The sequence below is a fragment of the Phaethon aethereus genome (assembly GCF_964289735.1).
Source record: "Phaethon aethereus genome assembly, chromosome: 10".
Lineage (NCBI taxonomy): Eukaryota > Metazoa > Chordata > Aves > Phaethontiformes > Phaethontidae > Phaethon > Phaethon aethereus.
In genome coordinates this window covers 8,080,905-8,100,507 of record NC_138586.1, presented here as the reverse complement: position 1 = coordinate 8,100,507, position 19,603 = coordinate 8,080,905, and the positions used below count along the sequence as shown (strand labels likewise).

At 43.8% G+C, this 19,603-nt stretch overlaps 1 protein-coding gene across 1 annotated transcript in view; it reads right to left on the bottom strand.

The window, feature by feature from the left end:
- Positions 1-19,603, bottom strand: part of IL1RAPL2 (interleukin 1 receptor accessory protein like 2) — a gene marked incomplete at its 3' end in the record, with an annotated part of 388,469 nt that overhangs the window by 27,402 nt on the left and 341,464 nt on the right. Inside the window, exon 6 of the mRNA XM_082004281.1 lies at positions 1,632-1,761. Within this exon, the coding sequence (XP_081860407.1) occupies positions 1,632-1,761 (130 nt within the window). The remainder of the gene's footprint in view (positions 1-1,631; positions 1,762-19,603) is intronic.

The following is a 19,603-nucleotide window of genomic DNA, read 5'->3' as shown; positions in this document are numbered from 1 at the left end:
CCCTGAAGCAGCATACCTGTAATGGGACACAAACAAGAGCTGTTACTGTGAAAAAATCATTTGCAAGAAGTTACTACTGCAGTTGCCATAGCTATTTCTAAATGAAAAAAGGAATAGACTGTGGCACTGTGGTAATGATGCAGTAGGTTTTGGTAAATGCTATGTTTTTAATGCTGGCTGTGATGCACAGGAGATTAGGTACGTGATAAATTGCTTTGTTGAAGAGAAGATGCACTGAATTGTGACGGGTTTGTAAACTGAGTCAAAGCATTTTAATGGGGTGAGAAAAGGGAGTTGTCACAAAATTAATTTGAAATATGAATGTGTAATGAGATGGCACAATGAAGAATAAATACAGCTTTTTCAAACTCAAGTTCACTAACAAATGCATATAAAGGAAAAGTTTTGAACTGTGCTAGAGCTGGAAAGCTCTTTAAATACAAACCTCAAATTGTCCTTCTGATGTAGAGGAAGAACATGACCAAAATCACTCTGTTCATATATATATATATATATATATATATATATATATATATATATATACACACACACACCAGAGAGGACACAATGTTGTTAAATGCTGAATACTTTCAATGGCAGAAGTTTCCAATAATTGTATTTTGTGGTCAGAAGCCCAAAAGAGGATTGTAGACTCAAAGCCATTCTGGCAATATACGATAAATTTAATCTGTATGCAATTAAGATACAATGTTAGGTAAGTTTTTTAGTATATCTTAATAACCAGTGGCTAAACGCCTGAACTTCAAATTATTGACCAAGTAATAAAGCAAAGGAATTTCTCTCTCTGCCTGCTTGCCAAAATCACTTTTACAAGAAACAAACAACTCAGAAATGAGACCAAAAATATGTGCAGTGGAAGGGGCAAAGACCTCGGCTCTCTTTATAATTTATATTCATCGTGTCTATGGGGGCTGGGACCACGTTGTCCATAGTATAACCATAGCTTAGTCTTTGCTCAAAGAGCTATTAATCAGGTAGTTATTAAATGAAGACGACAAGAAGATGCTGTTAGGTGCAAATTCCATGAATGTTCACGGGGATACAAGTATTTGTTTTCTTTACAACTGGTACAGCAAATGATAACCAGCAACTGGAACAAGCCAAGCACAAGTTGGGTATTGGACATCCTCATGTGGCGACTTCCACAAATGCTTCGAAAGCCCCAGTTAAGGCATACTGAGAGCTATATCACAGGCAGACAACACATTCAGTAGAAAAGAAAAAGTATGGTGACTTTGACAGGAGACCATTCATCTTTAACACTGATGCTGAAATGAATGTCATCTCGCCAAGGACTGCCACCAGAGGCAGCTGCAGTGGACAGCATCATTTCCATGCAGGGCTAAAATCAACCCCCAGAACACTCAGATGCTTCAGCTACCATCAGGGGAATTTGGTAACAGATTTTCAGGCACATAGAGAGCTACTATGTCGTTAGAGTTTATTCCCTAGAAAGGAGAGGGAGCAACTCACACTGCACTGGTTCCAAGTCATTCATCACTCTTTAGACAGAAAGCTATTTCCACTTCCAATTAAAAGCCTGTTTAAAAAAAAAACAGTAGGCTTTTGGGATATACCATGTTTTTAACAGTAAATACTCCAAATAGTACCTGACTTCGCCTTCTCTAATGTGACCTTCTAATTCTTCTATGAATTTTTCCCCTTTCATCCAGTAGATCATGGGGCCTGATTCTCCGCTGAATCCAAAGAAAGCTTTGCAGGCCACAGTCAGCGGGTTTCCTGAGCACAAGAAAAGAGAGGGTTAGACACTTTGTCATGGCTACTAGTGAGGGAATGATTAGGAGAAATCTCAACACCTCAGATAAAGCTCCCCATTTAAAACTGGAGAAAAAAAAAAAGAAGGCGTAACTGTGAACCACAGGAAAAAGGGTGATGTTCATTTGCATCCACACGAAATAGCTGTGAAATAAAACTCTGAGGTTATGCACCATTTAGTTTTTCCCAGAAAAATACTACATGAGCAACGAGAAGGTATGGAAATGGTGGCAACCTAAGATGATGTCAGATTGGTTGTTAAAAAGAAAGAGATTACTTCTTTGTCAGACTCCTGGTATCTCTACCAGTGTGCCCTAAGAGGCAGGTAAATCACTGAACTTGCTTACTGCTGCCTCTCCACCCATAAAAAAGACACAGTAATAATGTCTTCCTCACTTAGATAGAAATCAAATGTTAATGAAGTCTTGGTAAGCTGTTCAGAGAGATTTTAAAGATCCCCAAGTAATACATGATGCCAGTGAGCACCAACAACACTCATGTTACTGTCAACAGGCTTTTGGCAGAGGACCAAACTTCAAAGCATTACTCAAGCAATAGAGTAAAGAACTCTCCCTTTCAGCTCTGCAAAAATACTTCCAAAATAAAGAAAACAGAACTTGGAAACTAATCAGCATTCTTTTCTCTCCAAGATTTCAGCATTTAGATGGGTTTTTGTTTGGCTACAGCTTTAGCTGTACTAGCTAGTCCAGGACTGTGCTTACACTGCCAGGACACATAGGTCGTCTGCCTGCAGAAGACAAAAAAAAAAAGAACAAAAAAGCCCCAAACAAGCCAGGAAATTCAGGAGAAGCATGCCCATTCCCTTAATATGCAAATACAGCTGCTGCACCCACTTCTCTTTGCCTGTTCTACTCAGCATAGGTGGCCCAGGTTGCAAAGCAGCTGTAGAGTCACCAACTTACATGGGATGACAGACCTCATTTGATGTCAATGGAGATTCCTGCTGAATCTTCCAGGACTTGAATCAAGTGTGGAAAGTACAAATAATGCATTTTACTATATTTGGAAGAAATGTTTTATTATGCCAGCCAAACACTGGCCCAGGTTGCCCAGAGAGGTAGTAGACGCCCCATCCCTGGAAACATTCAAGGTCAGGTTGGACAGAGCTCTGAGCAACCTGGTCTAGTTGAAGATGTCCCTGCTCATTGCAGGGGGGTTAGACTAGATGACCTTAAAAGGTCCCTTTCAACCCAAAGATTCTATGATTCTACAATTTTCAGTGCCAGCAGGAGACTCTTTTGACGCTGAAATAGAACAGGCCTACACTTTTCAAAAAGGGCTAGTCATTTGGAGCAGATCACTTGGCTCAGCATAGGCTAATGGTTTCATGTGATTGACTTACTGTGCCTTAAGCAGTTACCTCTTGTCTGCTCAGCAGTGGTAACTCTCCATGTGCATACTCAGAGCATATCAGAGCTGCATGTTAAAGCATCTTTGCCTAAACGCCCCCAGAGCTGTCCTAAGACAACTACTTGCACTTGTGTACCCACTATTTCAGTGCCAAATTTAAGACATGTCAAAAGAGTCTGATTAGTCAGGAAGTGCAGCATTCCCAGCCACTAAAAATGAGCCGTCTTTAAATTGTTTCCAAGTCAAGAGCCAAAATTACAAGTCCTTTTGAAATATTAGGATACAGCAAGAAAACGTTTAAAGACTGCACTTCAGTCTCTGTTTCTCAAATAGCAAAAGACAAAAATGGAAAATGTTTATCCTGAAAATGTTTTACAGAATCTTTCATTATCTCCATATTCAGTGTGAACTCTGGTACCACAGCTGGCCACTGAACATGTGCTGATGCTGACAGATTACGTACAATCAGGTCGAATGTCGAAAATGTAAGAAGGGGTGGATATTCACCATTACCTGTACATCCCACAACATTAACCACCATCACAAGGAAGTTACAAACTTCATTAATTAATGAAGAGTCAGAAATGCTTCTAGGCAGATGTTTAACTCCACTACAAGACAATATCAGAGCAGTCTGTTTCCTTCTGCTCGCAACCCGTTCACCCAGCCCTGCGAGGTGCTGCATGCCCTCCATGGGTGGAGGGGAGAATTGGAGCCTCTGGCTATATCCATCTCATGTTTTCCTAACATGCTGAATGGCTCTGTGGTGTGAGGTCTTTTGTGTCACTTGCCTCAGAGTCATGATACACATCTATTTAAATACCACTTAGTGATTCCTAGCATGTGGCTGCTCAGTCCATGTTTGATATTAATGGAAAAAGACAATTGTAGCAATGTGAAAAAGAACAGGGCTAGACGTGGCCTATCAGCACTGACAGTATATGCCCTTTTCTTGGCACACCATGCTGGGCATTAAGTGTTACAGGCAAAATATATTATAGGGTGTGCTTCTGCTCAAACCAGCAGATTTTTACTTAAAAAAAAAAAAAAACCAAACAAAAAAAAACCCTGAAGAAATGAAAGTATTTCAAGGTGAGTCTAGGATTTCTATGCATGCAGAGTAAATATCCTGCAGTAATACATCTGATCTGAAGAAATAAGAGGTTTACTATAAAATTAGGAAAATCTAAAAAAACTAGCTGTTGGTACGCAGCTTCTGTAATAAACAAATCCAATATAAAGCATCAGTAGCCTTTTCTGTGACAGCCTACATGCTCTGAACATGCCCAGGCAGACCTATTTCCCAGCTTTGCCATCAGGGAAAACCAGCAGAATAAACTAATACCATCAACAGCAAACTTTAGAGTGAATATTTTCAGCTTGAAGTCTGGGACTGGCCACGCCTGAAAAAAGCCATGGCCCATCTCATCTGCAAACCCATCACTGATTAGAGGGAGGTATAACCAACTGTTTCTCATGGAACAACAAATTTTTATCTCAGTAGCAGGATGTGCATCTGGGTTGCACTGATCTGTCCTGGAGCGGAAAGAGCTTGGGGCTTGATGGCATGTTCCATCCAAACCCAACTCTCACACATTGTTCTTCTACTCCTCAGGGTGGTAAGGACATCTCGCTCTTCTACAGCCCTCTGAAGCAGCTTCTGGTTTATAACTCTCATCACTCCTTCATGACTCTGGAAGTAGGGCAAAGTCAGAAAAGGTAATATTGGCTCTTCCTTGCAGAAATACTTTAACTCCTCAAATAAGCCTCCATAAGGAAAGGAAGGGAGGTTTCCCCTCTCCTGCTATGTTAAGACACAGCTGGCTACAGCAGCAACCTGTTACTACCCGTTTTCCAGGAACTCCAACCAATTCCCATCCAGAAAAGAACACGGCATGTCTCACCACATTTCCCCTCCACGTACTGAGATCCTAAAACTGCAGTTGAATTCTCATGTTCCTAAATGTACGCTTGAATATGGGGAGAAACAGGCACTAAGCATGGAAAGCGCCCTTTGCTGGTCCTGATTTTCGGGCTGGCTTCAAGCCATGTGTTATCACACTGAGTCACAGTTCCAGGCAGAAGGAACTAACAGGCAGCTTGAACTCTGACAACTCATCTTGTGTAAGGCCCAAACTTTTGCATACCATTACTATTATTCTGCAATTTCTCTTGCATCATTTAATTAACAACATTAAAGTTCCTAGAATGAATGGAATCCTAACAGTTTTCCATTTATAAATGGTTTCTGTTTAGATCAGATAGGACATTTCAGTTGCAATTATAATTAATAAAATAATTTGCTGAGAAAGAGAGATGATTAGTGAGATTTCTAATGAATCAACATTTTGGAGAATGCTTTAAGAAACAAGAGAAGAAAGTAGAAAAGCCTGCTTGTAGACACCAATGAGTCTACTGCTTTGCTGGAGTCGTCTTGTTCCAGTCAAGCCTCCGGTTCCAGCAGAAGTCTCTGCTTTAGCTTTTTTCCCTGCTCTGTCAATCAGGCAGGCTTGTTGCAAACTCCCAGCTGATAAGACACAACTGATGGCAATAGGAATGACTTATTGCTAAATCTCATTGCACATTTTTCACCTGACTGTTTTCACAATAAATCTGTGTGAACTCTAACATACATTTTACCATTTTTTTTCTGAAAATGAGAATTCCACAGAAATGCAATTATTCAAGAAAAACAGCTGCCTGATTGGTGATAGGAGAACTGGCTAAGGATGGAAAAAGGGTCTGCAAAAGAATTTAGCCTGGAATGATTCTGAATGTGCTTACTGCAAGTCCGACATCCTTTGAAAGAGAATGACAAACCTCTTGCATGAGGCATGCTCTAAGCATCAAGTAAATGAAGCTTAAAATACCTGAAAGTTGTTCAGTTTTTTGAAAAGTTAAATGCCAAGGCTAGATGACTGACCAGCTGTTCACAGATCATATGATCTGGCTTATACCAAGGCATTTTTTCAGGGATTTTTTTGAAAATGCAGATTGATTATTTGTTCTTTTTCACTTGTTTTGGACAAGTAGGTGTATTTGGTAGCTTACTTACGAGCATTCATTCAAGGGTGCAACACAGAGTCTATATTCTCTAATGTCCACATTCTGCTGGTACTCTTGTTCTTCCAGCAAATCAGGCTTTCACTCCCAGAGCAAATTGTCCCAGAGTGACCCTATCAAATAGCCAAAGTAATCTGCAAATCCTTCGGTCCTTTCTCTCCCATCATCCCCCACCTATCACTTGAAACATTAGTGTTTTTTCCAATTCTTTCACATTTTGTGCCAGATACAATACCAGTATCCGCCCATGAGGTTAAGGTTCAACGAGCCTGAACTGAACCAGATGATCCTTCCAAGGTAGTGGTAGAACTGACTGAAAGTGCCAAAGGAAGACCTCCTTTTGTACCAAGAAACGTCAAAGTCAATCCTGCATGTGTTGGCAGCTGTATTTACATCTTGAGCTCCACCCAAGTGTTAATGCCATCGACTGTAATATCATTGCTTTTATCTCTTTCAGAGCTGGATGCTGTATACACATAGAAGTGAAGACAAACGCACTGCTGCCACCAGAAAATCATTCCATCACTCCAAGTCTCTCTTATCAATGCATATGTATTGTGTAGCTCGTCTTTGATAACAGTGCCTGTGTTTCTTTCCCTGTAAGACTGACAGAGAGAAGTGTTTGCAAAGGAGCAGCTTCCCACTCTTGACACATGCAGATGTTACGCAGGCACTTCACAGGCTTTGTTTCTTCAGTTTGCTGAGACAGAGGACAAGAAAGGCAGGTTAGGTATCACATCTCAATAAGTGTGTTCTATTGAATCTGACTTTACAGGCTGTGATGTTTGCAAGGCAAATAATCATGACACTGACAAGAACATTATTGTTCTCATGTGCTTTACAAGTGCTAGAAAGTGGCCAAAGAGCGGCAGAGTGATTTAAATTTCCCTGGCAAGGCAGGCTGGATTGTATACAACTGTGAAGTAAAGAACACATTTCCTTTTCCTTCAGAAGGACATCCTGGATAAGAAGATACAGGAGACAGAGCTTATGCCTGCAATTTATCCACAAAACAAATGCCAGGGGCAACAGAGACCCTGACTCATGAAAAACAATCTCTGTGTTTGGTAGCTTCTATCTCGTTTGCATAGAATGCCAATTTTCTCCAAGTCCTTTGCAAGGACATCCTCTTAGCTGTTCTATGCTCAGCAATAACGGGCAGAACCCAGTAGCACACTGAGGTGGTGCAGCCCAAGCCAAACCATGGGTTTGGCTCAGCTGGCTGGTGCTGAATGTTGGGCTGAGCTGCTGCTGGGGATGCGAGGATGGCGAAGGTAGCAAATGGTGCCCACTCGAGGCCACTCTTACAATCTGAGAGCCAAATCCTGCGTCTGAGCTGCTGGGTCCTAGACCTCTGCCTAAGGCTCATCCACAATGGGATGACCTCCTACAGAAGTCAGGAGGCATTTGGCAGTGGCAGCTGAGGATATGCTTGGGTTTTGCTCATGGCACCCAGCACAGCTGATCACCCGTGTTTCCCAGTCCTCTCTCAGCACAGATCAACAGACTGCAGTACCACTTCACAACATCAGGGTCTTCAGCATCTGTTCCTGTAAGGCAGTACTGAAACTCTTCATAGATTTATCCACTACTGAATTTAGACAAAGCTACAAGAACCCACAAAAACCTCACGTACAGTATCACCTCCCTCCTTTATTTTTCCCTGGCCACTTCCCAGCATTACTCGATCAAAGGTTCCATGTTTTGTTTAGTACAACAAGATTGGTAAAGTTAGTGCTAATTACTCTACCTGGGCTTCTTTGTCCTTCTCTTGTACTTAGCTATCTACAGAACACAAACTTCAGCTATGTGCTGAATCATGGTACCCCTATTTAGGTAAAATATGGAGTTCATATGCATAAACACATGGAGTTCAGTGACTAGTTTGAGCATTATTGGGTTCAGTGAAAATAAAACATACTCAAAATTATTTTCTCCAAAAAAACCCCCAACAATCCCAAACCAGAAAACCCTATAAAGTTTCAAAACTCTATTCTAGCAAGCAGTAGATTCATGACTGGATATGATCCTTCCAAACATTTGCATAATTAAAGATCAGCCAGGAATTAATGAACTGAAAGCATTTTAAATAAAATTAAGAAACCTGCTTTGGGTAGTGATAATAATTGCTTTAATAAGATAAATGTATAGTGAAATAAATAGCCTCCAGACATGTAAAATCAGTTTAATTGCATTTAAAAACACACACATACATACAAACATATATATATTATTAAATTCTTTTATTCTTCAAGTTTCTACAAAGAAACAGACTAAAGGAGGCGCTTTTCCCCTAAAGTAAGGCCCTGTGTTAGGAACAGCATACGCTAGCCACTAAAATAATATTCTGGTAGCTGTACTGATATGTAAGGAAAATAAATGGTGGTGGTATGTGACTTACGCTACCTTGGCTCTTCATTTGTATAAGAACTTTTTGACTAAGGCAAGTCTTAGGCAATAAGAAAGACCCCAGTAAAAACTTTGACAACGAAAATGCAGAAGATCTTTAGGTCCTGTTTTGTCCTCTGTAGTTTATGATCTTAATTCTAACTTACTTTCTTGCTCTGCTCTTATTTCTTATACCCTGAGACATCACAAAACACACGGCCATGAGATATTTGTGCTTTTCCATCTCATTCTAGTGAGCGAATGGCATAGATAAAAAGTGGCATAAGAACAACACTGACTAACAGCAAGCAGCAAAACCCCAAACATGAGGCAAAGCAACTAAGCCTCTAGACAGCTTGTTGCCAAGAACAGAAGTCAATGCATTTGCTGTCATTCCATACTGCCCCAATCATTTCTAATTTAAACAACACAGTCATGACCCACCGCAAGTGCTGCTTGTAGGCTTGGCTATTGAACGTCTCTCTCACAAAGAGAAAAACAAAACTAAAATACACACAAGGCTGAAATGTTGCTGATAAAAATGTATCGTATGTTCCAAAAAGGAATCAATCAAGGCAAAATCTCCTAGAGCAACTTTCTTCTAAAAACACACCCAGAAAAACATCCCAACCCCTGCCCCCCCCAAGTAAACCTCACCTAAATCCTGTAAAATCCTTTATCCCATTTTCAGAACTGCCTTGGGGTAAGAATTTGAAGTCTTAGTCATTGAGAGCTCAGGTGTAACTGAAAGTCAAGGATTTTAACTTTTCAGTTATTCACCTTCAATGAAGACAGATGCTTAGTGGGATTTCCAGAAGCAGCCTGACAGCTGCCTTGTGCTGATTTTAACTTGTGTTCAAAGCTCAAAGTCCTTCTGAAAATCTTATTTCTGTGCATTTTGAGGCACAGAAATATTATTTAAGAGAAATACCCTGTAGGTACTTAAAAAACATCCCCTTGCTAGCATGGTTCCAAGGGCTGGGGCAGCCCAATGGCAACTGAGCAGTGACATCCAGACTAAGGTGAAGTAAGCAGGGAATGAGATGGAACAAATCATCTCACTACAGCCAGGGCATGGGTATGGCCCCATGCTGCCACAGCAACCATTTCTCTCTATTCTGATATTGCTTTTAGCATGGCTAAAATAGGTTGCAACACACAGGTGTGTTGCTCTGAAAGAAGAGCAGGAAGGGAAAAATTATTCAGAGGGACACTTGCTTCTGCAGATCACTGTCCCATGGTGAGAAGGGGAAACAGTCAACTATTTGTTTGAGCTACAAAGAGATGGACCATGAAGAGAGATGCTCCTGTCTCCTCCCAGAGATCTGCCAGCTCAAAGGGAAGGTAGGGTCCTGCCCCACACTTTGCTGCTTCTTGCCAGCTTCAGGACTTTCCAACTTGCCCCTGCACAAAATTTTCCATGGACATCCATGTCTTACAGGTCAGTTTCCTGAGGAAGTACATCTAGATCTTTTCTCCCACGGGGGAAAGAGGATGAAATCCAGCATCTCTTTCTAAAGAATAATCTGGTTTCATGTGAAGAAAGTGCATGGAGGGTCCAACCTAACCAAGATCTGCTACCGTCAATGTGGCCAAATTCTGAACCTTACTCACATGAGTATGTAATGGGTATCCAGTCGTACATCTTAGTGAGTTCCCATTTAGTACGCAGAGGGTACATTCAAGGTTACTAAGGAAACCAGCTGCGGGCTGCAACAGACTGAATAAATTACTCCAAATCTCAACTTCTATGTTGATTTTTAAACAAATGATAGAACTTCTTAAGACAGGAGACTTAGACTGTAGAACTGATAACTCAGTTAATGAGTTATCTGATAACTGTAATGCCCATAGAACGGATAACTCTTCTCCACCTAGAAAGGACAAACCAAATATGAACTTATGCTTCATGCTATAGCTATCCTGCCCTATAAACAAGGTGAGACTCTTTGAAATAAATATATGCTTGAATCTAAGGAGTCAACTAGGGTATTTTCATACTCGGTTTGTGACTGTTCACTCAATTCCTGCTTAGATTTTGGCTAACCCAGCTCATGCAAAGGCCTGAGGTATGCTGGGAGCAGCGCTGTTAGGTCAAAGCGAGAGTACCCGTAGGCAGGACAGGTGGCCAGACAGAGCTAAAGGCCCCTTACGCACCATTATCACCTGCAAATCGCTGTCTCCAGCAGCCAGTATGTGTTGTCTGGCAGTTTCCTCAGAATCCATTAACTTGTGGAAATGGTATAGACCAAACCTCCGAGCTGGAGTTTATAAAACATCAGTTTACCCAGAAACCTTTTGCGGCAGATCCAACAGCAGCTGGACTGCCGCGGCTTTCGTGCTTCCCAGTGTGATACAGGGCACACCTGCAACTTGATGGAGGAGGAAGGATAAGCACTCTCACCTTTGGCTAGGTAACTAATTCTTTTCTTTTGCTTATAGTTGCACAAGAGTTATGGGTTCTCTTATAAGTTCTGAAAGCTTATGATTGAGTGGTGAATAAGTGAAATCACGTGATACACTAGTTTGGACAAAAGGGGATTGAGCCCCTGTTTGTCATGTCATGTTTGTTTATAATATTTATTAATTATCTCTTGAAATAAAGTTTAAATCACAGAGTATGATGCCCTATAAATCTGAATGATCCAAACGGACTGTGACATCAGTTTTGTACAAAAATGTTAATGAAAACCTAATTCTCCCTAAACAGCTTGCTAATATCTCTGTAGTGCCCTGCAGCAAGTGTGTAGGGCCAGAAATGTTAGTGTGGTTAACAAGGTCCAGAATATCACCTTGACACATGCATTTTGGGTGTTAGATCCAAGTCCCCTCTCTGCTGCCATGCTCCTGACACAGTGCAGGTGAGTGGGATAGGAGGGCAGAGAAAAGGGGCCAGACACAAGAGGCATTAACTGCTGCAACCTTCTTCTTTCTCCAGCTATCCTAGCCTTCCTAAAACAAACCAAATGCAATGCTGGGTCCTGGTCAGAGGGGTGAAGAGACAGATGTCAGTCATCTCTGATAATGAATGTAGCCACAATTGTCACCTCACTTAGCCTCAGTTATGCAGGTGGCTTCTCGTCCACAGGGGACAGGATTTGCCATGGCTCATGATAAGACAACGCATGTTCCCCCTTCCCCTGCACAAAGGGACCAACAGGGACACAGCTACCGAGATCAGCTTGTACTCAAATGAGAATCTACAACTGATTTATGTGCTTAAAACTCAGCAAATGCTCAAATATTTTGCAGAATAGGGAGAGCGTTCCCTATTGATTAAATTTAATCACATATTTAAGTGCTATGCCAAGTAAGGACAACGGTGAGTTCTGAATAAAGACTGTATTTACGAAGAAGATTCAAAGAGAAAAACAACAGCCACAGAGCAACATTTTCTCCAAGCTAACTCAAGTAAATAATTTAATTTATTATTTACTTAAATTTAGCGACAACATTCAGGGAGAGTAGGAAAGTAAAACACAGTTCAATAAATACAACTTGTGAGTAAATTAATATTGTTCATCACTTGTCCAATAAATAATTTACAGGGAAGTTTAATCTCTTCTAATGTTTAAAAATTAAAGGAAACATTTTTATTTACCCTTCTTCCTGTTAAAAAAAAAGTAATGCTAAAAAGCCCTCAACAAGTAACATTAAAGTGAATAGTATTTAAAAAAAAAGTCAATCACACAGAAAACTCACTGGTTTACATATTTTTTTTCTGTCCCCCCTTTCCCTCCCCCAACAACCCTTGGGTTAAGATTCTTTTAACCAAGACACAAGACCTACAACAGGGACTTGTATCTTGGCACAATAATTTGGGGAACATGGGGAGCAGGCGGTCCCCATGTGCCGTAAGAAGAGCTGGCGGGGAAGGCGACCTGCCTGGCTGAACAGGGAGATTTTGCTGGGACTCAGGGAAAAGAGGAGAGTTTATCACCTCTGGCAGAAGGGGCAGGCAACTCACGAAGAGTACAAGGATCTCGTTAGGTCAAGCAGAGACAAAATTAGGCAAAAGCCCAGCTAGAGCTCAGTCTGGCCGCAGTCGTACAGGATAATAAAAAATGTTTTTACAAATATATTAACAACAAAAAGAGAGGCAAGGAGAATCTCCATCCCTTACTGGATATGGCAGGGAACGTGGTCTCCAAGGATGAGGACAGGGTTGAGGTACTTAATGCCGCCTTTGCCTCAGTCTTTAATAGCCAGCCCGGGTATCCGTAGGGCATTCAGGCCCCTGAGCTGGAAGACAGGGATGGAGAGCACAATATACTCCTCATAATCCAGCAGGAAACAGTTAAGGACCTGTTAAGCCACCTGGACACCCACAAATCTATGGGGCCTGAAGGGATCCACCCGAGATTGCCAAGCCACTCTCCATCATTTATCAGCAGTCCTGGTTAACCGGGGAGGTCCCAGATGACTGGAGGCTTGCCAATGTGACGCCCATCTACAAGAAAGGTCAGAAGAAGTATCCCGGGAACTACAGGTCTGTCAGCCTGACCTCCGTGCTGGGGAAGATCATGGAGCGGTTCGTCTTGAGGTTGCTCACAAGGCCTGTGAAGGACAACCAAGGGATCAGGCCCAGCCAGCATAGGTTCGTGAAAGGCAGGTCCTGTTTGACCAACTTGATCTCCTTCTATGACCAGGTGACCCGCCTAAAGGATGAGGGAAAGGCAGTGGAGGTAGTCTACCTGGACTTCAGTAAAGCCTTTGACGGCGTCTCCCACAGCATTCTCCTGGAGAAACTGGCGGCTCGTGGCTTAGACAGGTTTACTCTTCACTGGGCAAAGAACTGGCTGGATGGCTGAGCCCAGAGAGTTGCGGTGAATGGCATTAAATCCGGCTGGCGGCCGGTCACAAGCGGTGTTCCCCAGGGCTTGGTTCTGGGGATGGTCTTGTTCAATATCTTTACTGATGATCTGGATGAGGGGATCGAGTGTTTTCTCAGTAAGTTTGCAGATGATACCAAGTTGGGTGGGAGTGTTGATCCGCTTGAGGGCATGAAGGCTCTGCAGAGGGATCTGGACAGGCTGGATCGATGGGCTGAGGTCAACTGTATGAGGTTTAATAAGGCCAAGTGCAGGGTCCTGCACTTGGGTCACAACCACCCCATACAATGCTACAGGCTTGGGGAGCAGTGGCTGGAGAGCTGCCCGGCAGAAAAGGACCTGGGGGTGCTGGTTGATAGCCGGCTGAACATGAGCCAGTAGTGTGCCCAGCTGGCCAAGAAGGCCAACAGCATCCTGGCCTGTATCAGAAATAGTGTGGCCAGCAGGAGTAGGGAAGTGATTGTGCCCCTGTACTCGGCACAGGTGAGGCCGCACCTTGAATACTATGTTCAGTTTTGGGCCCCTCACTACAAGAAGAATGTAGAGTTGCTGGAGCATGTCCAAAGAAGGGCAGTGAAGCTGGTGAGGGGTCCGGAGCACAAGTCTTATGAGGAGCGGCTGAGGGAACTGGGGTTGTTCAGTCTGGAGAAGAGGAGGCTGAGGGGAGAGCTCATCGCTCTCTACAACTACCTGAAAGGGGGTTGTGGGTGAGGTGAGTGTTGGTCTCTTCTCCCAAGTAACCAGCAATAGGACGAGAGGAAATGGCCTCAAGTTGCGCCAGGGGAGGTTTAGATTGGATATTAGGAAAAATTTGTTCACCGGGAGAGCGGTCAAGCACTGGAACAGGCTGCCTAGGGAGGTGGTGGAGTGTTCAAAAAATGTGTGGATGTGGCACTTCAGGACATGGTTTAGGGGGCATGGTGGTGTTGGGTTAACAGTTGGACTTTATGATCTTGAAGGTCCTTTCCAACCTTAATGATTCTGTGATTCTGTGATTTAGCAAGCACTTAAGGATGTAAGGGTCATAAGAAATTTTATAGATTCAAATAGCTTCTCAGAGTTAAAACTACTCCTTCCTAAAGGGATACAGTGGCATCCCCTTGTGCTCAGTAATTTGAGCCATAATCTATCAGTTCAGGTAAGCACCACGTTGAAAATGACCTTGTTTTTCTCCTGGCAGATGTGATTTACAGAAGTCAGTAGACTAATTGCCCTAAACCTATTAGCAGTGAGGACTCAGATTTACCCTAAGCCTTGCATTCAGTTGATAGCATTCACATTAACTACACATTAAATGTAATTTTAGTTGCACAGGAGTCTAATCTCAGTTTTCCCTAGGTGACTGCCAAATCATGAAGTCTGTAAGTCAGAACTCCTAAACTCTGCCCCATCTCTTCTTTCCCCTGGATCTTTACACACAGTGAAGGCACAGCCCGTGGTTTCACCTTCCCCGAATTTACTTAATTCGCCCCCATTCTCAACACTGCTGATTGACAATGATTAGAAATACTCCAAAAATCAAAAACCACTTTGCTGGCCCAAGGAGAAACTCCTACAATGGGGAACTACCCTGTAGTAGTCTCCTCATGAGACATGACATGCTTGCAGAAAAGAGTGGGAATTTCAAGACTTAGCAGGAAAACTATCCAGGGATTGCAAAATTCCCCTGGGTAAACAGGGAAGGAAAGATGTCTCTGCAAGAACTGACATTGGCCTTCTCCAGATCACAGCAAAGCATCCTTGAAGGAGGATAACATTGCCTTTGGGTCACGGCATCAGAGGAGCAGGGGCCAGCTTTTGTGAACTCCTGTACCAGGTTTGAAAGAGGGCAGCTGTCATCAGAGTAAGCTGTAGATACAGACCTCTCTGGATGGTACCAGCTTTATCCTACTTGCCACCGGCATGGGATGCAGCAAAGCCCACATCTCATGTGCTTGTGGGACTACACTGGGAAAGAGGGGAGCATGGTTTCACCCTAAGGGGGACCCTGGGGATTTCCCAGGTGGCCACATTGACTGGCTGTGGATTCCCCACAGCTAAGGCAAATGGCACAAACAAGTAGGCTCAGAGTAAGAGATCCTCAGACCTCAGTGCAAAGCAAATGCAAGGATAAGAAACCTTTTTGAAAGAATAAAACCCCCAAACCATAATAATACTTTACCTCCCCGCTCCTTGGGGAGAGGGATGTCATGTCTTCTCAAGACTTACAAGAAGATGTTATGAATTTGAATCTGAAACATATTGAGGGAAGCTATATTGCCTTGCTGTGGAGAACTCAGTGTGAATTCCTTCCATTTGGGAGAGCCATGTTATGAGATAATTCACAGCAACCTCCTGAGAATCTAGTGTGAACCTACATGGTTGATCCTAACAAGACCATTTGTTATTTGAAAACAAAGAAATAGGACCCCTTCCTCTACCATGTGGGCAGGGCTGTCAGTCCTGTTATGCACAGCAGGTAAAGCATGAGTGAGCTACTGTCTGGCCCAGGTAAGGGCTCAAGCCTGCCCTTTACTCCAGCACGCTGTAAGCAGCCGTGCAAGAGCACTCGGTACACAAAGCTGGCTCCCACAGAAAGCAACTTTGATTTCATACAGTCCTGGAGCCTCAGAATACCTCCCCTCAGGTCTTGCCCATGGTGCTGTTTGGCTATAAGGCAGTATCTTAGGAGCTCAGAGCAGGACCTTAAAAAAAACCTTCCCGAGATAAAAGCTTTGCTGCCCTTTATTGCTCAATCTCTTTTCTTAGCTGTGTTAGTGCTGAGAAGGAAATTAAGCTGCTCCCTGCAAGATCTAATGTGAAGCATGTCCATCTAATGTGGACACTTCAGTGTCAAGATAGTTACTTGAGCTTTTTTCTAGAGCCAGAAACCTTTATGTGGCCTTCACCTCTGAATTAACCAGAGAAGGTTACAGACTTGCTCTTCTCTCCCCTGGGAAAGCTTCTGCCACCATCCAAAATGAAGCAAGGACACAGGTAATTGTGATCATCTGGAAGTGTGATGGTCTCATCACACAAAGATGTGCAGAAGCAAGACCAAAGGACTGGCCTTTAGAGGTGTGCATCTGCTACCTCGCAGAGCACTACAGCAAGCTGTGCTTGCAGCTGATAACAGGCTGAGGCTAACACCTGCACCAAAGTCTTGTAACTCTTTCTTTTAAGGATTTTTAAGGGGACACTGTATATGTTCTCCAAAGCTCTCGTAGCAATACAAAATAGAGACAAATACAACAGAAAAAAACCCCTGGTGTAGTCCAGAATAGATTTCAAATTCAGGAAAGCTACTGTTGCTCCATACACAGGGCGATGTGAATATGGCAGCACTTTGCTGTTATTTCCCACTTCAACGCCCAGAGGAATACCGGCAGAGGGTACCCAGCGCTGGATGATACCTGTGAAGACTCACTAGCTGCCCTGCGAGAGCTGTTGCACTTTGAAGTCAGAGAGGTTTCTCTCTAGGCTGTTTTCTGCTGACTGCCGAGTATTAGAGACAGAAAAGGCCAGGTAAAATTTTACCTGTCTTTGGATAATTATCTTCTGTGCTACCTTGTTGAGAATCAATGTGTCTGAACTAATTTCTTTCATTTCTCTGTCAAAGCCATAATTATTTCCTTGGCTGATTCACTCTTCCTTGGGCTAGGTTTGTCAGGAATTGTCTTGACTGAACTCTCTTCCCTGCAACCATCAGCTCCAGAGTCAGCCTTCCTAAAGCCTGAATCTCCACCACTACATCTGTGCTGACTTGGTGATGGATAGAAAGATTCTTTCCTTGGTTATGTTTTATGTACTCTGCAATTTCACTGGAAGCCTCTAATATTTTGCCTTATATGCTACTGCTGCTGCATTTCAGCCTAGTATTTCTCAGCAACATTTCCCTCTGATGAGTTGTGTAGGTAATGGACAAGATGCACTTCTTGGCTCTGCCAGGCAGACTTGTCTCTGACGGAAAGCCTGTCTGGAGGGAGACAGGGCTGGATGTAGCATCTGAAAAAATCATTCCCACGTTGCAAAACTCAAACGATGGGCAGACTGCCTAAAGCGCAGGGGAGTTGGGGCAGTGAGGGAAGAGGCTGAATCTTCACAGGTAAAGGAAGGGTGCTGTCGGCTCTGGTCATGGGAAACAGGGCTGCCTTGAGGCTTTTTGAGGAGAGCCTCAAAGCAGCACTCCCTTGGAAAGACTAGGACAGATTTGTGCTCTGTGCTACCTGTATTTGTGTCATTTCTCATTTCCCGCTAAGGATAAGCTCACAGCCTGGCTCAGAGAATGAGCACAGACCCCTACAGCACATTGTACTTCGTGCCTTGCAGTGTGCTGAAAAACAGGCTCCCTTGGGTAGTTATCAGCCAAACAGACCAAATAATACTCACTATTCCCAAATGCCAAACAAATTAGCTACACAGACACTCCCATCTCCCTTCAGTCCCCCTAATGAAACTCATTTTAAAAGTCCACTCCACACAGAAACGAAGCTCTATTTCCTAACAAGTTGGGTTTTCTTCTTTCTTATCCAGCGAGTTGCTGAATGTTTCTCATTCTTTCAACAGACAGAAAAGACATACTTCTCTACTGACTCCTGTAGCACTAGTTTTTCAGCCTTTTTAGATTTACCAACCCCTACCAATTTTCTGTTGAAGCTGCTGACCTTTCCAAAGAACCCTTGCCCCCACTGCCGTAACGGGAGAGCCTAACTCTCTTTCAGAGCCCTGAGGAGCAATCTGCCATGTGCCAGCGTTACCAGCCACTGCCCTGTGAAGTTACCTGACAGCAGTACACATAGTGCTGTGTTTGCGGAGATTACACAGTGCATGTAGCAGCTCACTGGGGATAGCTGTGGAAGGCAAAGAACAATTTCCCTTTCAGAAGCCTGCTTAAGAGAGACGGCTTCAAATGGGAGAGTAGTAAAAGGGCATGTACATGAAAGGAGAAATTCAACCCCAGCACTGGCAAACATTTCCTTTGTGCCTGGCACAGATATGTGAGGGGACAGGGAATGAGCCTTTTGGGCAGTGAAAGACCCAACTGGGAGAATGCAAGTGACAGGTCGTAGCCTTCCTAAAGATGTGACAGGAGGGCTCCTAGCATGGCTGTCCCGGCACTACGCCTGCTGTGCCTGAACAGCAGCGTTGCCATCCCCAAGGTGCGGGGCTGGCACAGTGGAGGTCCTTGCCTGTGCTTCACCAGAACAGGTTCAAGTTCAATTTCAGCAGTGCAAGGGGTGGTATTAACGGAAGCCAGGGCTCCCCTTAGAAGAGGGTTTCTCTTCAGCTGCTGGAGAAAGGTGACAGCAAGGTGTAGTTTCATAGGAGAAAAAGAGAAGCAAGATCTGCCCCACTTGCCAGTGCAAAGGCAAACACACGGCTGGCAGCGCACTCGCTCTGTGCTGGGCCTGCAAGGGAAGACAGAGCCAGGGGAACCCAGATGTTGCTGCCTGGCAGGATTAGCCATGCAATGGCAGCAGCGTGCTTGCCCCCATGGGGCTGGCAGCCCCATCTCTGCTGCACACAAGCTCCAAGAAGCCTGGGTTGGTGGGTGGCCTTCAGTCCAGCTGCTATCTCCTGCCTCCTGTCTTCACAGCTAGCACTGCCCAATCCATGGGCCCTGGACTACCCATGTGTCCTGGTTTCAGCCAGGATAGAGCTGGTTTTCCTCACAGAAGCTAGTGTGAGACTAGTTTTGGATTTGGGATGAGAAACTGTTGGTAATGTGCTGATGTTTTGGGTTGTTGCTAAGCTGTCAAGGACAGTCCAGCTTCTTGTGCTGGCGTGCCAGCAAGAAGGCTGGGGGTGCACGGGGAGCTGGGAGGGGACACAGCCAGGACAGGTGACCCAGACTGGCCAAAGAGGTATTCCCTACCATACGACATCATGCCCAGTACATAAACTGGAGTTAGCCGGGGGGTGGAAATCACTGCTTGGGGACGGGCTGTCGATCACCGGGTAGTGAGCAATCGCTGTATTGGGCATCACTTGTTCTTGTACATTCCTTTGTTGGTATTATTATTGTTGTTTCCTTCGCTCTTTCTGTCCTATTAAACTGTGTTTATCTCAACCCACGAGGCTTTTTTTCTAATTCTCACCCCTGTCCCACTGCGGGAGGGAGAGTGAGTGAGCGGCTGCGTGGTGCTTAGTTGCCAGCTGGGGCTAGACCACGA